Source organism: Helicoverpa armigera, chromosome 13 (assembly GCF_030705265.1).
Source record: "Helicoverpa armigera isolate CAAS_96S chromosome 13, ASM3070526v1, whole genome shotgun sequence".
Taxonomy (NCBI): domain Eukaryota; kingdom Metazoa; phylum Arthropoda; class Insecta; order Lepidoptera; family Noctuidae; genus Helicoverpa; species Helicoverpa armigera.
The window spans coordinates 5,466,641-5,486,389 of record NC_087132.1 but is presented as its reverse complement, the minus strand read 5'-3'; the positions used below and the strand labels follow the sequence as shown (position 1 = coordinate 5,486,389).

The 19,749-nt window shown below is 48.1% G+C and overlaps 1 protein-coding gene across 1 annotated transcript; it reads right to left on the bottom strand.

Annotated features, from left to right (window-relative positions):
• Nucleotides 1–812: 812 nt before the first annotated feature.
• On the bottom strand, nucleotides 813–19,262 carry LOC110371605 (uncharacterized). The gene is made up of 21 exons (XM_049840548.2): nucleotides 18,418–19,262; nucleotides 18,215–18,332; nucleotides 17,947–18,105; nucleotides 16,746–16,995; nucleotides 16,401–16,665; nucleotides 16,079–16,316; nucleotides 15,786–15,934; nucleotides 15,593–15,712; nucleotides 15,134–15,521; nucleotides 14,823–15,059; nucleotides 14,564–14,743; nucleotides 7,643–7,782; nucleotides 6,916–7,443; nucleotides 6,709–6,841; nucleotides 6,456–6,629; nucleotides 5,394–5,600; nucleotides 4,751–4,878; nucleotides 4,585–4,676; nucleotides 3,948–4,145; nucleotides 3,496–3,733; nucleotides 813–3,256 (listed from the first exon to the last, which is right to left on the bottom strand). The coding sequence occupies exons 1-21, from the start codon at nucleotides 19,009–19,011 to the stop codon at nucleotides 3,014–3,016; spliced, it is 4,779 nt and encodes a 1,592-aa protein (XP_049696505.2). The 5' UTR covers nucleotides 19,012–19,262; the 3' UTR covers nucleotides 813–3,013.
• Between the last annotated feature and the right edge of the window lie 487 nt (nucleotides 19,263–19,749).

Genomic DNA, 19,749 nt, shown 5'->3' with positions numbered 1-19,749 from the left:
GATACCTACTAAGCTTTCGCGGGCAAAACGGCAACACAAAAAAAAATTGCGCTTGCCGTGCCCCTTATACTCGGTGGCATGATAAAAATGATTTTTATTTTGCAGATAGTTGAAAACAACACTTTTACACGTAAAATGTTCATTGAAACCGAGATGAAGTCGGTATTTCCTATCTAGCTACCTCGAGGACAACACCGAAACAAATTCAAGAGTCAAAGTTTCTTTAAAGTCCAAACATATGACATGACTACACTATCGATTAGTATTGTAGGAGGATCGTGTCTGAATCGACTATTTGAAGAAAGTAATGGTTCATAACTCTAACGATTCAAGTCAACTCCCTCTAGCAAATTTAAAAAAACAGAGGGTAGACACAAAACTACATGTAGGTAAAAAAAGAGAGTACATAAGAGAATTCATAAGAGTGTACGTACATAAGAGAGTTCATCAGAGTGTACTTAAGAGAGTACATAAGAGAGCATTTAATAGGAGTAAATAAGAGGACATAAGGGAAGTATATAGGAGAAATACATAGAGGAGTACATAAGAAGAGTATAGAAGAGGAATTACATTCCGCTCTTTTTTCTTTTAAATAAACGTTTTTATCCGTTTCTATGATTCAATAATGAATTATATTGTCTGCAAATTATTTTCGATTGCTATATGATTGTAGAGCAAACTACCGTAGATATAGACCAAATGTCAGACCAACCGCAAACCAATCGATTGTCATTGCAATACGATTGGTCTTATATTATAAAATCACTAAACTTATTATAATAACCAATATGTACGTGCAATGAAAGACGTGGTTTGGAACGAATAGTTTTATTGTTATAAAAATATTTACTTACATTTTACTTATTCACTAGTTTTTCGTAAATAATGTGTTACATCATGTCTCAATTAGTAGGTAGGTACCAAAGTAATATTAAAAATACAGAAGATGATGTAACTGCCTACAAAATCCTTGTACTGTTTCGGTTTGTCCATGGATGGGTGACAGTCTTGATATGACGATTTACGGGTAGTCGGAAGTCTCGGAAGCCAGAAAGCCTGACAACCAGTCTTATTAACGGTTATTGGGGTTGCATAACTGGGTCCGGTTAGACTGGAAGCCGACCCCAACATAATTGGGAAAAGGCACATTTTATAAGACACCTTACGGGCGATAAAATACATATTTATACTGTAATTATTTTCCGACCATTAAAGACTGGAACCGAACGGATGTGGAAAAGCATAGTTTTTCCCATCGTAGTGGAAAGTGTTTTAGTACCTGCAACCCTACCTACTATATACTAGTTATTATGGACAGGCAGCTGTAACACATTGCCTATGTAATTTTCGAACATAAGAGAATGTAAATAATGAGCAACCAGAAAAACAACATTAAATCTTTTAGTTAGTTTATACAACAATTATTACAATCTTATTCTGGAAGTCAAAATATTATTTACAAAAACTTTTACATAAATGCGAAAATTACTTAACGATTAATTTAGTAACGATATCACAAATTCTAATTTTATCATTCACTAAAAGTATGATACGTTCTTGAAACGACGGCGATATTCTTCAACATAAAAGCAACGCAAAAATAAATTAGTACCTACTTACATAATTTTGTTTCATTTAGTTGATTCTAATTCGCATTCGAGGTATTTGTTCAGTTGCGAGTGACTTTTTACAAATTGTCGGTAGCCGGTAGCGGACATTCAAAATGCCAGCGCCCGCGACTATACTTTGGGCCGACGCCGACGGTCGCTGTAATAGTGTATAATTTATAGGAATAATCTCATGAATAACCACCGCTTAAACTAGACTTAAGATTTTTTTAGCTTTTGAAAATTAGTGTAGCTTATTAGTCTCAAATAGTTGTATCCAGACTAAAAGTCACAAATGTGGGGTTGTAATTTTTAGTCAGGATATGAAAAGTAGTGAGAAAGAGATGGCATAATTGGGAGTACATCTTTACGTAACGAATAGCACCGTCTTTTTCACGAACATTTTACGGCCCCTAGATATTAAAAGAACTATAATAATTGCGCAAAAAATATATTAGAACTATGACATTGGCATTATCATAACTAGGACAACACTAATACTTTGATAAAATTAAATTCACAATCGGCAAGACAATATTGTCTTTGCGACTAGATTTATATTTTAGTTAAAAATCAATTCAGTTCATAAGTTACAGTCATTGGATGGGAATATCTTAATATACGATTAAAATCACAAAATTTTACACAAAATACATTGTTTAAGAAAAATATAATACATACACGAGAAATTAGACAAAACGACGAATCTCCGGAAAAATAACCAAGGCCAGTAGGCTTACGGTGTTACGAATATATAAATTACTAGCTTCTGCCAGCGATTTCACCCGCATCCCGTGGGAACTACTTCCCGTAGCGGGATAAAAAGTAGCCTATAGCCTTCCTCGATAAATGAGCTAACACTGAAAGAAATTTTCAAATCGGACCGTTCCTGAGATTAGCCGGTTCAAACAAACAAACAAACTCTTCAGCTTTATAATATTAGTATAGATAGTATATTTCTAGCCCGCTAGTAAATAGTGGTAAATCAAAATAAATAATAAAAAACTTTGAAAATATTTAAATACTGCCACCACTGTCTTTATAGATTTTATATTGGGAAATCGAAGTGCTTACATTTTAATAATTGCAATAATAAGCTCAAAAATAAAACTATGAATACTTCATCCAATTTTAGAATAAGGTTACAGTCTCACCAACGCTATTGTATCATAATCATGATGCAGCACACTGGTAATATTCTTAATGTCATGTCAGTTTTTTCACATTAATTGAGTAAAGTTTCTTTCTAATAAACTTGCTCGCTAATACATTTTCGACTATTGCTAAGTCACTGGTAGCCAAATCGAACAAGCAAAGCTACTCGACAAGAACCGTATGGATAGAAATTTCTAGAATGCGATTTCGTTTGATATGCAACGTCTAGGGTCGTAAGAAGCGTGGAGATTTTACGCGCCATAGACGAGGCTGTAAAGGTGCGAGTCGGGGTCTGCAAGCGCGTCGTCGGGCGCGCGCAGCTCGAGCACGCGGCCGCCGCCCAGCGCCAGCACGCGCGCGCACTCCAGCACGCCGCCCAGCCGGTGCGCCACGAACAACACCGTCGACCCGCCGAACGAACAGCGGATCGCGTCCAGGATCAGCCGCTCTGCTTCTTGGTCTAAATTGGCGGTCGCTTCATCCACCAGCAATATCTAAAGAAAAGTTTAAAAGTCAGCGATATCGGCTGTTCAAAGCAAGCAACACCGAAAATATTTTAGTGCAAAAGCGTACTGCATTCATTCTGCCTCACTTTTTATTTCTTCAGAATATTGTCCGTTGGGACATCAATTTAGAATGACTGGGCAGAGACCAGGTTCAAAAAATCTGGAAAAGAAGCTCACGAACGCCATGCTATGAGGAAATTGCCTGCAATGTGACAGTGGTACAGTACCTTGGGTCGATGTAGCAAGGCTCGCACGACGCACAGCAGCTGCGCGTGTCCGCGCGCGAGATGCGCGGCGCGGGCGGGCGCGTGCAGGCCGCCGCGCTGCGTCACCAGCTCGCGAGCGCCGCACGCTTCCAGTGCTCGCCACACTTCCGCGTCCAAGTACTGCCGCAACGGATCTATGTTTTCGCGGATGCTACCCGAGAATATGAAGGGCTCCTGAGGGATAACCCCGATCCGTGATCTGTAAAGATTACATTTCGTACAGCAGGGAGCAGTCATTTCAGCCTATGCTAGATTAAGCATGTGTAACAGGGCCATAGCTATTTGTATTTTAAGCCTTGTTTACGAGAACTATCATTAGAGAGAGAAACAAACTAATATCTATTTACCTGTTTTAGTGATAATGCCTGAAATGGGCCGTTAGGTACATGACTTGACAATAGACATGGCGTTACCTGAGCGCGTGCAGATGCAGCGCGGAGATGTCGACGCCGTCGAGCAGCAGGCGGCCGCGTGCGAGCGGCGCGAGGCGCAGCAGCGCACTGAGCAGCGAGCTCTTGCCGGCGCCCGTGCGCCCCACCACGCCCAGCTTCTCGCCCGGGTGCGTCGCGAACGTCACGCCCTTCAGCGCCATCACGCCGTCCTCGCGACCGCTGCAATCATCAGTTATTGTACCATTGTAAACTGACTTTATTATGTTTCGTATCCTCATCAGCCTAGCCTATGTTGTGCTCTTATCGAGTCAAATAGGATGCAGCACTATCTGACCTCTTCAATTCAGTTACTTGGGCAACCTAATACCTGTTGGTCTGACTCTGTGGTTTCTGACTGCTGTAAGCACTGCTAAAGTTGAAGAAATAACAATTAGGACTTACAGTTTAACGTTTCTTTCGAAATAGGAAGAAAATCTTTGTGACAAGAAGTGATCTTGTTGCGGTCCGGCTGTGCATTTGCAGCCGGACCGCAACAAGTCTTGCTTAGTCATTATTCAATCGACCTGTTGCTGTTGTAATTAAGCCATGATCGCCTCTGAACTTAAATTATCAGTTTACATATAACCAGATTAACCGCTTATGAAATATAGGTACGTACCTATATTTTAGATAAACGTCTTCGAACTCTATTACACCCTGAGAAGGCCAGCCATATGGCGGCGATTCACCATCAATAGTTTCGCTCTCCACCTGTAAGCAGCAAAGTTACATTAACGAACGAAAAAGTAAAACAAAGTAAGCGAAGACATTCGGCCATCACGTACCAGCTTGATGTATTCACCGACTCGCTCTACGGCGATCATCTCTCGTTCCGTCTCCGTAAACGAGTTCAGTAGGTTGCTCAGCATAGAAGTCATGGACAAAGCGTACGATATAGCGAGACCGATAAGACCTGTGTTAAGTAAGAAACAGATTTTTATTCCAGCTTATTATATATCCGCATAACTTTTTCAAGTGAACCTATGCGATTTGCTACATGACAGCATACGTTGTTGTGGTCGTAAATCCCATGAGTGATATTGATGGTAAGTGCAGAGAGAAGGGAACACACATGTTTGTTCTGTTATCTGCTGTAATGTACCCTAAGTCAGTACCGAAAGTACCGAAATGTTTGGAAATTCCTTTCTCTTATGTAAGTAGTTTACATAGTTACTGTTGAACCCACACTTAATAGTAACAGCCTTACTACAAAAACTTAAACATTTGTTGAATATCTAAAAAAAGTGTGGCTGCAAAACGGACTTTATTTCAACGTCATAATTTGTCATTCTTTTAGACAAGTGTTCAACAGACGTTTAAAAGTTCTTGTGGTATCACGGTAAATTATTAAAGCATAGTATTTATAGTAATTTAAAAGTCGCGTCGACCGCGGCGTCAGCAGAAAATTAGCAGTTGAAGAGTACTGACCGGGATCAGCGGCATGCAGGGCCCGCTGCAGCACGGCGAGTAACGCGGCGCCGGCGACGACGGCGGCGGCGGCGGCTTGCAGGCGCAGCGCCAGCCACTGCTGCGCCGCGGCCGCGCTGAGCGCCGCGCGCTGCCACGCCTCCACCAGCTCCGCGCCGCGCGCGCCCCACGCGCCGCCCGCGCCCAGCGCGCGCACCGTGTCTGCACCTGCACACCACATCATCATCATCAAGGCGTTCGTGGTGCGAGTGCCGACGTGTTTCCTGCACCTCTTGTTGGACGAGAACTTCTGGCCACAGGCCGTTGTGTTCCGTCGTTTCCGCAGACAAGGGCCACAGGACCGCACAGTGACATCGTGCATAAGTGAAGTGCTACTAACATAGTTTTAAGTTTTTATTTACTAACAATTTTGTATAATATATGTACGCTAGTTTTAATGTATTTATCTATGGGCCGTTGATGCCTGAAAATAAAGATGATTTGATTTGATTTTTGATCATCTTTCTGCCCTGTTCCAAGCCATATGGGGTCGGCGCAACAAGTGCTTTTCTTCCTTACATCCACTCCCTTCTGCTTCATGTCCTCTTTCAGGCAATCAATCCATCTTTTCCTCGGTCTACCTCTGCCTCTCCATTCTTCCACATTCATACTTAGCACACTTTTTGTAGCATGCGTTTCACACCGTCTCATCACATGCCCATACCACGACAAACGCTGACCTCTCATCGTTTCTGTCACTAACGCTACTTGCACACCACACCATCACGAACAAAACACTAACGGATATGTCATTACGCTAATTCTCCTAAGAAAGCAGCGCGCCAAAATACGCGTGTTTGGAGCCTCACACGACTTCTTTAGAAACCGCCATTTATTTTCAAAATAAAACCACCAATCAAGACCAATCTTTGACAGATAGATTTGATAAGACAAGTCACTTGAATGCTTCGTTAATTCTACAGAGAGTTGGTAAATCGAATGCGAAATGTGAACCCTAACGATGATAGACTCAGGCCCAGATTTTCGCGGTTTAGGTTTAGGCAGGTTTGCGCTATTACTTACCTTCGAGCGTGTCATTGAAGTGCGTGTAGACGGGCGACAGCGTGACGCTCTGCAGACGCTTGAGCTGTCGCGACGTGACGCGGTACACGCGCTGCAGCCAGAAGTACGCGAACGTTAGCGGCACCACTGCCACCGCCAGCCACGGCAGCCCGTACAGAGTCACTGCTATCGCGCCTGTAAAGGGCAAATACACCACTGTTTATACCACGTATGCAAGTATATACCTACATAACACCAGAAACGGGAAACTCACCAATCAAAGAAAATAACTGGGCCAGTAAAATGTTTAAAATAAAAGGCAACGAATCATCCACAGTGTAGGTATCAGAAGAAAATCTGTTTACGATGCGGCCCAGCGGTGTCACATCGAAAAACTTCACTTTTGCCTGAAATATACACGCTTTATTATTTATACATTTCAGAAAAATGATTTGCATTTTACAAGCAACGACCAACATACCTTGACAATAACTTTGAGCAGGATCTTGTGGATCCTGTTAGCCGCTTTGACTCCGCCATAAGCAAACAGGAATGCTCTCATAATTGTAAATACTAGATTCAACCCCGCCAAGCCGAAGTACACTTCTAAGTAGAAGTTATCCGTATAACTCGGCGTGACATTTGCCATTAGATCGGTTACTGTAGACTTTGGGGGTTCTTGTATTGCAGTTGTGTTCGTAGTATTTTTGTTTCCTAAGAAGTCCATTGCTGCATTAATAGCGGTGTGTATGACGTTATCTATTGCTATTACTCCATGATCTAAAATAGAAGTCTTCTCCGTAGGATGTTCCAAAAATTCATCAGCATGTAATGTAGTCGAATTCTTCGTTTTGTTTTTGACCCAGTACGTGAGCCAAAGGAATGTAAAGTTTTGTGAAAGCTGCATGAGTATCAAAGACAATATTATTGCAATAGATAGGAATACTCCGATAGATCGTAGGTATAATCCGATGACCCACCAGCCAACAGTCCCTTCGGACATTGCCTCCTAAAACAAAATTTGGGACATGTAATATGACATTAATATGCTGAATAACTTGCCAAATTCGTACGTGACACACCCATGGTCCAAGAGAATATTACCGTAAACAGCGCCGGCATTCCCCCATTGCCTACGACCATGGCAATGTCTCGTATGATTTTCCCATACGTAAACAGAATAATCTATTAATTGATGGAGTACATACGTCATCATCTAGACTATTTCTGCTGACAGTATCTTGGTTGTCGCGCTGTGGCTCGGGCGCCTGCGGTGGCTCTTCGCCCAATGATTCTGACTCGCTAGGCATGAACTCTTCGATGTCATTCAATACAGATTCGGGAGGGCCTACAATTGTAAAAAATATATTTAGTTTTTCAATAAAATGAAAAATATCATGATATTACACATTATTGTTTCATAGATGTTGAAGAACAGTCGCGTGCTGTGACGTAACAAGCCCAGTATGTAACGCTGCAGTATGTTGAGCAGTGAGCGCGTGTATACCTTGTCTGACGATGCGTCCGTCGCGCATGAGCACGGTGTAGGCGGTGCGCGCGAGGTGGCGCGGCGAGTGCGCGACCAGCACTCGCGTGCTGTGACGTAACAAGCCCAGTATGTAACGCTGCAGTATGTTGAGCAGTGAGCGCGTGTATACCTTGTCTGACGATGCGTCCGTCGCGCATGAGCACGGTGTAGGCGGTGCGCGCGAGGTGGCGCGGCGAGTGCGACCAGCACTCGCGTGCTGTGACGTAACAAGCCCAGTATGTAACGCTGCAGTATGTTGAGCAGTGAGCGCGTGTATACTTGTCTGACGATGCGTCCGTCGCGCATGAGCACGGTGTAGGCGGTGCGCGCGAGGTGGCGCGGCGAGTGCGCGACCAGCACTCGCGTGCTGTGACGTAACAAGCCCAGTATGTAACGCTGCAGTATGTTGAGCAGTGAGCGCGTGTATACCTTGTCTGACGATGCGTCCGTCGCGCATGAGCACGGTGTAGGCGGTGCGCGCGAGGTGGCGCGGCGAGTGCGCGACCAGCACTCGCGTGCTGTGACGTAACAAGCCCAGTATGTAACGCTGCAGTATGTTGAGCAGTGAGCGCGTGTATACCTTGTCTGACGATGCGTCCGTCGCGCATGAGCACGGTGTAGGCGGTGCGCGCGAGGTGGCGCGGCGAGTGCGCGACCAGCACTCGCGTGCTGTGACGTAACAAGCCCAGTATGTAACGCTGCAGTATGTTGAGCAGTGAGCGCGTGTATACCTTGTCTGACGATGCGTCCGTCGCGCATGAGCACGGTGTAGGCGGTGCGCGCGAGGTGGCGCGGCGAGTGCGCGACCAGCACTCGCGTGCTGTGACGTAACAAGCCCAGTATGTAACGCTGCAGTATGTTGAGCAGTGAGCGCGTGTATACCTTGTCTGACGATGCGTCCGTCGCGCATGAGCACGGTGTAGGCGGTGCGCGCGAGGTGGCGCGGCGAGTGCGCGACCAGCACTCGCGTGCTGTGACGTAACAAGCCCAGTATGTAACGCTGCAGTATGTTGAGCAGTGAGCGCGTGTATACCTTGTCTGACGATGCGTCCGTCGCGCATGAGCACGGTGTAGGCGGTGCGCGCGAGGTGGCGCGGCGAGTGCGCGACCAGCACTCGCGTGCTGTGACGTAACAAGCCCAGTATGTAACGCTGCAGTATGTTGAGCAGTGAGCGCGTGTATACCTTGTCTGACGATGCGTCCGTCGCGCATGAGCACGGTGTAGGCGGTGCGCGCGAGGTGGCGCGGCGAGTGCGCGACCAGCACTCGCGTGCTGTGACGTAACAAGCCCAGTATGTAACGCTGCAGTATGTTGAGCAGTGAGCGCGTGTATACCTTGTCTGACGATGCGTCCGTCGCGCATGAGCACGGTGTAGGCGGTGCGCGCGAGGTGGCGCGGCGAGTGCGACCAGCACTCGCGTGCTGTGACGTAACAAGCCCAGTATGTAACGCTGCAGTATGTTGAGCAGTGAGCGCGTGTATACCTTGTCTGACGATGCGTCCGTCGCGCATGAGCACGGTGTAGGCGGTGCGCGCGAGGTGGCGCGGCGAGTGCGCGACCAGCACTCGCGTGCTGTGACGTAACAAGCCCAGTATGTAACGCTGCAGTATGTTGAGCAGTGAGCGCGTGTATACCTTGTCTGACGATGTCCGTCGCGTCGCGCATGAGCACGGTGTAGGCGTGTGCGCGCGAGGTGGCGCGGCGCGTGCGCGACCAGCACTCGCGTGCTGTGACGTAACAAGCCCAGTATGTAACGCTGCAGTATGTTGAGCAGTGAGCGCGTGTATACCTTGTCTGACGATGCGTCCGTCGCGCATGAGCACGGTGTAGGCGGTGCGCGCGAGGTGGCGCGGCGAGTGCGCGACCAGCACTCGCGTGCTGTGACGTAACAAGCCCAGTATGTAACGCTGCAGTATGTTGAGCAGTGAGCGCGTGTATACCTTGTCTGACGATGCGTCCGTCGCGCATGAGCACGGTGTAGGCGGTGCGCGCGAGGTGGCGCGGCGAGTGCGCGACCAGCACTCGCGTGCTGTGACGTAACAAGCCCAGTATGTAACGCTGCAGTATGTTGAGCAGTGAGCGCGTGTATACCTTGTCTGACGATGCGTCCGTCGCGCATGAGCACGGTGTAGGCGGTGCGCGCGAGGTGGCGCGGCGAGTGCGCGACCAGCACTCGCGTGCTGTGACGTAACAAGCCCAGTATGTAACGCTGCAGTATGTTGAGCAGTGAGCGCGTGTATACCTTGTCTGACGATGCGTCCGTCGCGCATGAGCACGGTGTAGGCGGTGCGCGCGAGGTGGCGCGGCGAGTGCGCGACCAGCACTCGCGTGCTGTGACGTAACAAGCCCAGTATGTAACGCTGCAGTATGTTGAGCAGTGAGCGCGTGTATACCTTGTCTGACGATGCGTCCGTCGCGCATGAGCACGGTGTAGGCGGTGCGCGCGAGGTGGCGCGGCGAGTGCGCGACCAGCACTCGCGTGCTGTGACGTAACAAGCCCAGTATGTAACGCTGCAGTATGTTGAGCAGTGAGCGCGTGTATACCTTGTCTGACGATGCGTCCGTCGCGCATGAGCACGGTGTAGGCGGTGCGCGCGAGGTGGCGCGGCGAGTGCGCGACCAGCACTCGCGTGCTGTGACGTAACAAGCCCAGTATGTAACGCTGCAGTATGTTGAGCAGTGAGCGCGTGTATACCTTGTCTGACGATGCGTCCGTCGCGCATGAGCACGGTGTAGGCGGTGCGCGCGAGGTGGCGCGGCGAGTGCGCGACCAGCACTCGCGTGCTGTGACGTAACAAGCCCAGTATGTAACGCTGCAGTATGTTGAGCAGTGAGCGCGTGTATACCTTGTCTGACGATGCGTCCGTCGCGCATGAGCACGGTGTAGGCGGTGCGCGCGAGGTGGCGCGGCGAGTGCGCGACCAGCACTCGCGTGCTGTGACGTAACAAGCCCAGTATGTAACGCTGCAGTATGTTGAGCAGTGAGCGCGTGTATACCTTGTCTGACGATGCGTCCGTCGCGCATGAGCACGGTGTAGGCGGTGCGCGCGAGGTGGCGCGGCGAGTGCGCGACCAGCACTCGCGTGCTGTGACGTAACAAGCCCAGTATGTAACGCTGCAGTATGTTGAGCAGTGAGCGCGTGTATACCTTGTCTGACGATGCGTCCGTCGCGCATGAGCACGGTGTAGGCGGTGCGCGCGAGGTGGCGCGGCGAGTGCGCGACCAGCACTCGCGTGCTGTGACGTAACAAGCCCAGTATGTAACGCTGCAGTATGTTGAGCAGTGAGCGCGTGTATACCTTGTCTGACGATGCGTCCGTCGCGCATGAGCACGGTGTAGGCGGTGCGCGCGAGGTGGCGCGGCGAGTGCGCGACCAGCACTCGCGTGCTGTGACGTAACAAGCCCAGTATGTAACGCTGCAGTATGTTGAGCAGTGAGCGCGTGTATACCTTGTCTGACGATGCGTCCGTCGCGCATGAGCACGGTGTAGGCGGTGCGCGCGAGGTGGCGCGGCGAGTGCGCGACCAGCACTCGCGTGCTGTGACGTAACAAGCCCAGTATGTAACGCTGCAGTATGTTGAGCAGTGAGCGCGTGTATACCTTGTCTGACGATGCGTCCGTCGCGCATGAGCACGGTGTAGGCGGTGCGCGCGAGGTGGCGCGGCGAGTGCGCGACCAGCACTCGCGTGCTGTGACGTAACAAGCCCAGTATGTAACGCTGCAGTATGTTGAGCAGTGAGCGCGTGTATACCTTGTCTGACGATGCGTCCGTCGCGCATGAGCACGGTGTAGGCGGTGCGCGCGAGGTGGCGCGGCGAGTGCGCGACCAGCACTCGCGTGCTGTGACGTAACAAGCCCAGTATGTAACGCTGCAGTATGTTGAGCAGTGAGCGCGTGTATACCTTGTCTGACGATGCGTCCGTCGCGCATGAGCACGGTGTAGGCGGTGCGCGCGAGGTGGCGCGGCGAGTGCGACCAGCACTCGCGTGCTGTGACGTAACAAGCCCAGTATGTAACGCTGCAGTATGTTGAGCAGTGAGCGCGTGTATACCTTGTCTGACGATGCGTCCGTCGCGCATGAGCACGGTGTAGGCGGTGCGCGCGAGGTGGCGCGGCGAGTGCGCGACCAGCACTCGCGTGCTGTGACGTAACAAGCCCAGTATGTAACGCTGCAGTATGTTGAGCAGTGAGCGCGTGTATACCTTGTCTGACGATGCGTCCGTCGCGCATGAGCACGGTGTAGGCGGTGCGCGCGAGGTGGCGCGGCGAGTGCGCGACCAGCACTCGCGTGCTGTGACGTAACAAGCCCAGTATGTAACGCTGCAGTATGTTGAGCAGTGAGCGCGTGTATACCTTGTCTGACGATGCGTCCGTCGCGCATGAGCACGGTGTAGGCGGTGCGCGCGAGGTGGCGCGGCGAGTGCGCGACCAGCACTCGCGTGCTGTGACGTAACAAGCCCAGTATGTAACGCTGCAGTATGTTGAGCAGTGAGCGCGTGTATACCTTGTCTGACGATGCGTCCGTCGCGCATGAGCACGGTGTAGGCGGTGCGCGCGAGGTGGCGCGGCGAGTGCGCGACCAGCACTCGCGTGCTGTGACGTAACAAGCCCAGTATGTAACGCTGCAGTATGTTGAGCAGTGAGCGCGTGTATACCTTGTCTGACGATGCGTCCGTCGCGCATGAGCACGGTGTAGGCGGTGCGCGCGAGGTGGCGCGGCGAGTGCGCGACCAGCACTCGCGTGCTGTGACGTAACAAGCCCAGTATGTAACGCTGCAGTATGTTGAGCAGTGAGCGCGTGTATACCTTGTCTGACGATGCGTCCGTCGCGCATGAGCACGGTGTAGGCGGTGCGCGCGAGGTGGCGCGGCGAGTGCGCGACCAGCACTCGCGTGCTGTGACGTAACAAGCCCAGTATGTAACGCTGCAGTATGTTGAGCAGTGAGCGCGTGTATACCTTGTCTGACGATGCGTCCGTCGCGCATGAGCACGGTGTAGGCGGTGCGCGCGAGGTGGCGCGGCGAGTGCGACCAGCACTCGCGTGCTGTGACGTAACAAGCCCAGTATGTAACGCTGCAGTATGTTGAGCAGTGAGCGCGTGTATACCTTGTCTGACGATGCGTCCGTCGCGCATGAGCACGGTGTAGGCGGTGCGCGCGAGGTGGCGCGGCGAGTGCGCGACCAGCACTCGCGTGCTGTGACGTAACAAGCCCAGTATGTAACGCTGCAGTATGTTGAGCAGTGAGCGCGTGTATACCTTGTCTGACGATGCGTCCGTCGCGCATGAGCACGGTGTAGGCGGTGCGCGCGAGGTGGCGCGGCGAGTGCGACCAGCACTCGCGTGCTGTGACGTAACAAGCCCAGTATGTAACGCTGCAGTATGTTGAGCAGTGAGCGCGTATACCTTGTCTGACGATGCGTCCGTCGCGCATGAGCACGGTGTAGGCGGTGCGCGCGAGGTGGCGCGGCGAGTGCGCGACCAGCACTCGCGTGCTGTGACGTAACAAGCCCAGTATGTAACGCTGCAGTATGTTGAGCAGTGAGCGCGTATACCTTGTCTGACGATGCGTCCGTCGCGCATGAGCACGGTGTAGGCGGTGCGCGCGAGGTGGCGCGGCGAGTGCGCGACCAGCACTCGCGTGCTGTGACGTAACAAGCCCAGTATGTAACGCTGCAGTATGTTGAGCAGTGAGCGCGTGTATACCTTGTCTGACGATGCGTCCGTCGCGCATGAGCACGGTGTAGGCGGTGCGCGCGAGGTGGCGCGGCGAGTGCGCGCAGCACTCGCGTGCTGTGACGTAACAAGCCCAGTATGTAACGCTGCAGTATGTTGAGCAGTGAGCGCGTGTATACCTTGTCTGACGATGCGTCCGTCGCGCATGAGCACGGTGTAGGCGGTGCGCGCGAGGTGGCGCGGCGAGTGCGCGACCAGCACTCGCGTGCTGTGACGTAACAAGCCCAGTATGTAACGCTGCAGTATGTTGAGCAGTGAGCGCGTGTATACCTTGTCTGACGATGCGTCCGTCGCGCATGAGCACGGTAGGCGGTGCGCGCGAGGTGGCGCGGCGAGTGCGCGACCAGCACTCGCGTGCTGTGACGTAACAAGCCCAGTATGTAACGCTGCAGTATGTTGAGCAGTGAGCGCGTGTATACCTTGTCTGACGATGCGTCCGTCGCGCATGAGCACGGTGTAGGCGGTGCGCGCGAGGTGGCGCGGCGAGTGCGCGACCAGCACTCGCGTGCTGTGACGTAACAAGCCCAGTATGTAACGCTGCAGTATGTTGAGCAGTGAGCGCGTGTATACCTTGTCTGACGATGCGTCCGTCGCGCATGAGCACGGTGTAGGCGGTGCGCGCGAGGTGGCGCGGCGAGTGCGCGACCAGCACTCGCGTGCTGTGACGTAACAAGCCCAGTATGTAACGCTGCAGTATGTTGAGCAGTGAGCGCGTGTATACCTTGTCTGACGATGCGTCCGTCGCGCATGAGTAGGCGGTGCGCGCGAGGTGGCGCGGCGAGTGCGCGACCAGCACTCGCGTGCTGTGACGTAACAAGCCCAGTATGTAACGCTGCAGTATGTTGAGCAGTGAGCGCGTGTATACCTTGTCTGACGATGCGTCCGTCGCGCATGAGCACGGTGTAGGCGGTGCGCGCGAGGTGGCGCGGCGAGTGCGCGACCAGCACTCGCGTGCTGTGACGTAACAAGCCCAGTATACAGCGCTGCATTATATGCTGCCCAACAGTCGTGTCCACACCCGCCAGTACGTCGTCCAATAGGTACACTTTAACAACAATTAGTAATTAGTGTTGGGAATAATGAAAATGTTAAGGAGCACATAGCTAATCTAACAAATGAACTACCTTTTTTATCTTGGTAGACGGCCCGCGCTAGGGCGATGCGCGCTCGTTGTCCGCCACTTAGCGTGCAACCGCCTTCGCCAACGTATGCGTTCCACCCGAGTACGTTCAAATCCTCAGTAAGTGCACACGCGTCGACTACACTCCGGAATTTGGCTTCCTCATAAGGCTTGCCAAATAATATATTATCACGGATCGTCCCGCGTATCAGCCATGGCTTCTGAGATACATATCCGAAACCTAATGAATAAAATACATATAACGTATGTGAAATACATAATGGAAAACATTAACGTTCATATTGTTCTACTTACTGGTCAAGTTGTCTGGAATCTGCAGACTACCATTTTTCTTGAGCATGTCTCCGAGGATCGCGTGCAGTAACGAGGTCTTGCCGCTGCCGACAGCGCCGGTCACACCGATCAGCTCTTCATTACCGATCTCTAAAGAAATGTCCTTCAGCGAGAAAGGCTCATCCTGCATCAACTGTTCAGACGAAGACGTGGAATCTCTTCGTTGTATGCTACCCCTGGATAATCGTTTCTTAGACTTTCCTTTGTTTTTCTTAGATTTCTTTGGTGGTTTCTTCCTCTTTGACGGCTTGGCCCAAGCAAACGTAGCATTTTTGAATATTATTATTTTATCTTCGTCATGGTTTTTATTAAGACGATCATAATAAAGTTCAGCGTCCATGTCTGAAAGCTAATCATTCCATTGGTGAAGACACTAAAATATTTTTTAAAGATATATGTTTCGGAGTCAAAGTAACTTACATCAAGTAGTTTCTGAATACGTTTTATGGAGACCCACGCTTCTGTCAACCCATTCAGCACCCAGGGGAAGGCATTAAGTGGTGCTATTAGCATGTTAATAAGTGCCACTGTTGTGAATACCTGCAAACAACAAGCTCTCGTGTCACTTGAGCAAATGTGGTGAAATATAGTAGAGCTGAATAATGTTACGTACAGTGGGAGCGTCGAGTGGTAGTCCCCTGAGCGAGTGTGTGCCGAGCGTGAAGGCAGCCACGAGCACGGGCGTGGTCGCCCACAGCACCACGCAAATCGCGTCCAAGTATTTACGTCCACGCAAGTATTTCAGCTCTTGATTACGTGCCTCTGATGACCATGACAATGCGAGCATTAATCATTTGGAAAACAATTTTAGAAGGTTCTCAAATTTCCAGGTACAAAGATCAATTCTCTAGGTACCTCAACTTCAACCAGTCATGTAAGTAAGTAAAGTATTGTAATGTCGCTCACCTGATACTCTGTTGATAAAGTAATCTTCCCAAACATGTACTTTTACAGTTCTAATGCCTTTCAACAAGTCACTGATCAGACTGACGCGAGTGTCCTTGTGAGTCATGAGTTCAGTGCTAAGTTGTCCAATTTTGTTTGCAATCAATTTGTTTATGGGTATTAGAATTACAGAGAAAGCCACGCCAGCAAGGAAAGATATGCCCACTTGTTGATATAGAAGGAATAATGTTATAAACAACTGGAAACATAAAAATAAAAAATGAATCATGTGATCAATTCAACGTAACTTACATCAATTTGCAAAAAAAAAACTTTAGATCACCTGTAAGGGAATACTCCACAGTGCATGAAAACTTGGACAAGAATTCACAATCCTGTCAGTATCAGTTGACATAAAATTAGTTATCTCTCCAATTGAGAACACATTACTTAATTCCGTGGAAGTGACGCTGAGGGTCTTCCTGAGGATGGTAGCGACGATGGCGCCGCGCATCTTCAAGCCAACTATTGACATCCACCAGTTGAAATGAACATTGAAAAATGTAGCTATTAGAGTAGTACCCAGGAGAGATCCGGCATATACATAACTGCAACAAAAGAGCAAACCTTAGAAAACGAATTAATTGTTTCTTTAGAGATTTTTACTTTTATACAATCAATTACTCACCCTAAATGCTGATCAATACTTTCGTCTTCGACGAATTTGATAAGATAGTTGAGTAGTATCGGGCCTGCGAAGCCTGCCATGTCGGAAATCAATTTGAGTATTCCAATACTATAAAACTGTACACCGAAACATGAATGCAAAGCCCTTAGCAGTGTGACATTCTGTCGGCGCGGGGAGCGCACCAACACTCTTGTCGTGGGTGTCACGGGGGTTGATGCTTGGGGTGCAGTTTCTCCTGTTGCCCCATAACCTGTTATAGGGAATAATTATTCATACCTTTACTTTTAATTGGCTCATTGTGAAGAGAGCATGTTATTTTTTTGTTTATGTACTCTTTTATGTAGTCCCATTTATACTCTCCCTATGTGCTACCCTTAATACTTCCTTATTTACCTCCTTGGTTCATACTCTCCCTATATACTCCCCTTATTTAGATTCTTATGTCCCCTTTGTGACCCTTGTGTCACTCTTTATAAGGTTCTCATAAGGTTGTCTGGAAGAGATTGTTCTTAGAGATAAAACCGCCAGTTATGTATCCTACTATAATTAGTTCTAAGATCAAAAATTGGTGTCATAATGAAGCATATCTATCTATTTACTCTTATGTACACCCCTAATACATACAGTCTATTGTGTATTTCCTCATGCACCTGAATTTAATGAGAGTATAAGGTGAATATGCCCACTATATATTTTAAGGACTGGATCTGCCCCTTACAGTCAGCCTTGTTACTACTATAGACTATTCTAAGCTTATAATATAAATGATAGTCAATATTCAAAGATATTGTTTACTACTAGTTTACATTCAAGATAACATTATCTTGAATTGTGAAATATTGTGTTACCTAATGTTTCAGTATCAATATTAAATTTACCTCATGTAAGAGGAAAATTCATAAATAACCTTCAACTTCATTTCCTTTTACTATAAAATGTAGCATTATAAAAGTTTTTTAAATGCAGTTCTGCAAGATCTGCAGTTGTTGTATAAATGAATCAGATGTTCACATTAATTCGAAGTCTATTATTGACATGGCCTAACTAGTCAACAAATGAATACACAACATGATAGATAATAGCTTAGTCATCAATGTACCATATTAGTGTTCTTTGTGTAGTAGTTGCGAGCAGTACTATCAAATAACTTGCAGCAACTCAAAATCTACATAATGTAATTTGCATTATCAATATCATTTACCTGAGCCTATGAAAGGTTCATGAGGCACCTCCTCATACTGCTGGTAGTTGTCCACATTGCCTATTAGTGAGCGGTCCATGCGTGCTCCCACATATGAACAACAATACTTGGCTGGTACATCAAACAGCTCCTCTGGGTCATTCAGTTTGTTCTCCATTCCTATAACAATCAATTAAGAAAAAATATTACATTTATTATTCATGCACTGTTCAGATCATTAATCAAATATTTTAGTAGAAGATAATGCCACAGAGAACAAATGACTCACCTTTTTGAAGTAGGGGATAAACCCATGAAAATGTTAATCGAGATATTGCACCAGCGCTTTGCATTGCTGTTCCTAATATACCTTCATCCATGTGTGGTAGCAGCGGTGTGTACTCACTCTAAAACATTCATATAATAGTTTATTTATATATTTAACTTAATGCCTCATACCATACATAAACAATAGCAAAGTTTTTAACTTACATGTGAATGTTGAGAGCCAACCAGACAGGGTGAGTAGAATGTAGCTCTTGAATTACTTGACGGTAGAAGAGTCATGAAATACAGAACATGACAGCACAGTGTAGCGATGTTGAAACCCATGGCGGTCCCAGACAGTAAGTTGCTCCGAATTGACAATACGTTGACAACCACTGCTAAGGTCCACATAAACAGCTGAGAAGTAGGGCCACGGCAACTCTGTCCCAGTCTGTGTTTTAATGCCAAGACATACCCGAAGTGGAACAACCACGCTAGGCATGACGAGCCAGCATAGAAATAGTTGACAGGGTACAAAACAGAGCCCGGTTGGGTAATGTAAACATACAGCTCAATCATGGGAATGAACACTAAGGCTAGTACTGCAAAACTTCGCAGGACTAATGCCCTTTCTTGTGTTTTGTCACGAACTACCCAATCTTTTCTGTAGCCAACATAATAGCCTGATATAACTGCAATGCAGAAGAAAACTGGTATTTGTAAAAATAATTCTTGGAAGCATCGTCCGAAATCTTTTGTTGCATCGTTCCATGGTGTCAGACCCTGGGGACCACATATATATTCCCATTGCCACTGCATTTTAAAATGTCTTTGTTTATATGGTATTTTTCTACATCACAACTGTTTGCTGCTATAAATTAGCTATAGTTTTTTTTTATTAGAAACTTCAATGCTTGTTATGTGCACAGCTAAATACAGCCGTATTCTGCAGACTTACAACAATTCTTGTTCGTTTCACCACAATTATTTTAAACGAAATAGACTAGGGACTTTTTCAAAAATACCTATTATTTACAAATCAAAATTGATAACAGTAATGTCATGTCATAAAAGTCAGTCCCTGTCATCGGTCCCTGTGCTGTCACTGTCACTGCTGTCAGTGTCTCATTATAATAGGTGTGTAGTAAGGGCCACTACTCACTAGCCAATACACATTAGCTGTTTCAAACAGCCTGTTTGGGAGCGGCTGCGGTGCGCAACATGCTGCATATTCGCAGTGAATTCATAACGGTTAATTACTTGTCATTGTACGTACAGCTGCGTTATGTTCGAGATGCATTTGCTGCCACCACGGCTGCTAACACGCAATAAATAATATGATATGATATGCTAGTAAACCGGTGGTGTGATAAGCCCTCAGAAAAACTTTCTCATAACAGCCCGTGCCACGCTAACTATACATATGCTCCAGACTGAATCCATTATTTTAGGATAAACCAGTAATTTCGACTCTTTTTTTACCTCTACCCTCCATGTGCCTGAATATTTATTTACCATTCTCATCTAATGTATGTTCCTTTTTATTTTATAGTGACA

Coding starts and splice junctions, on each gene's coding strand:
- LOC110371605 (XM_049840548.2), bottom strand. CDS start 19,011: ATGCAGTGGCAATGGGAATATATATGTGGTCCCCAGGGTCTGACACCA. Junction 15,060..15,133: donor GATTCCAGACAACTTGACCA/GTAAGTAGAACA, acceptor TTTATTCATTAG/GTTTCGGATATGTATCTCAG. Junction 14,744..14,822: donor CGTCTACCAAGATAAAAAAG/GTAGTTCATTTG, acceptor TTGTTGTTAAAG/TGTACCTATTGGACGACGTA.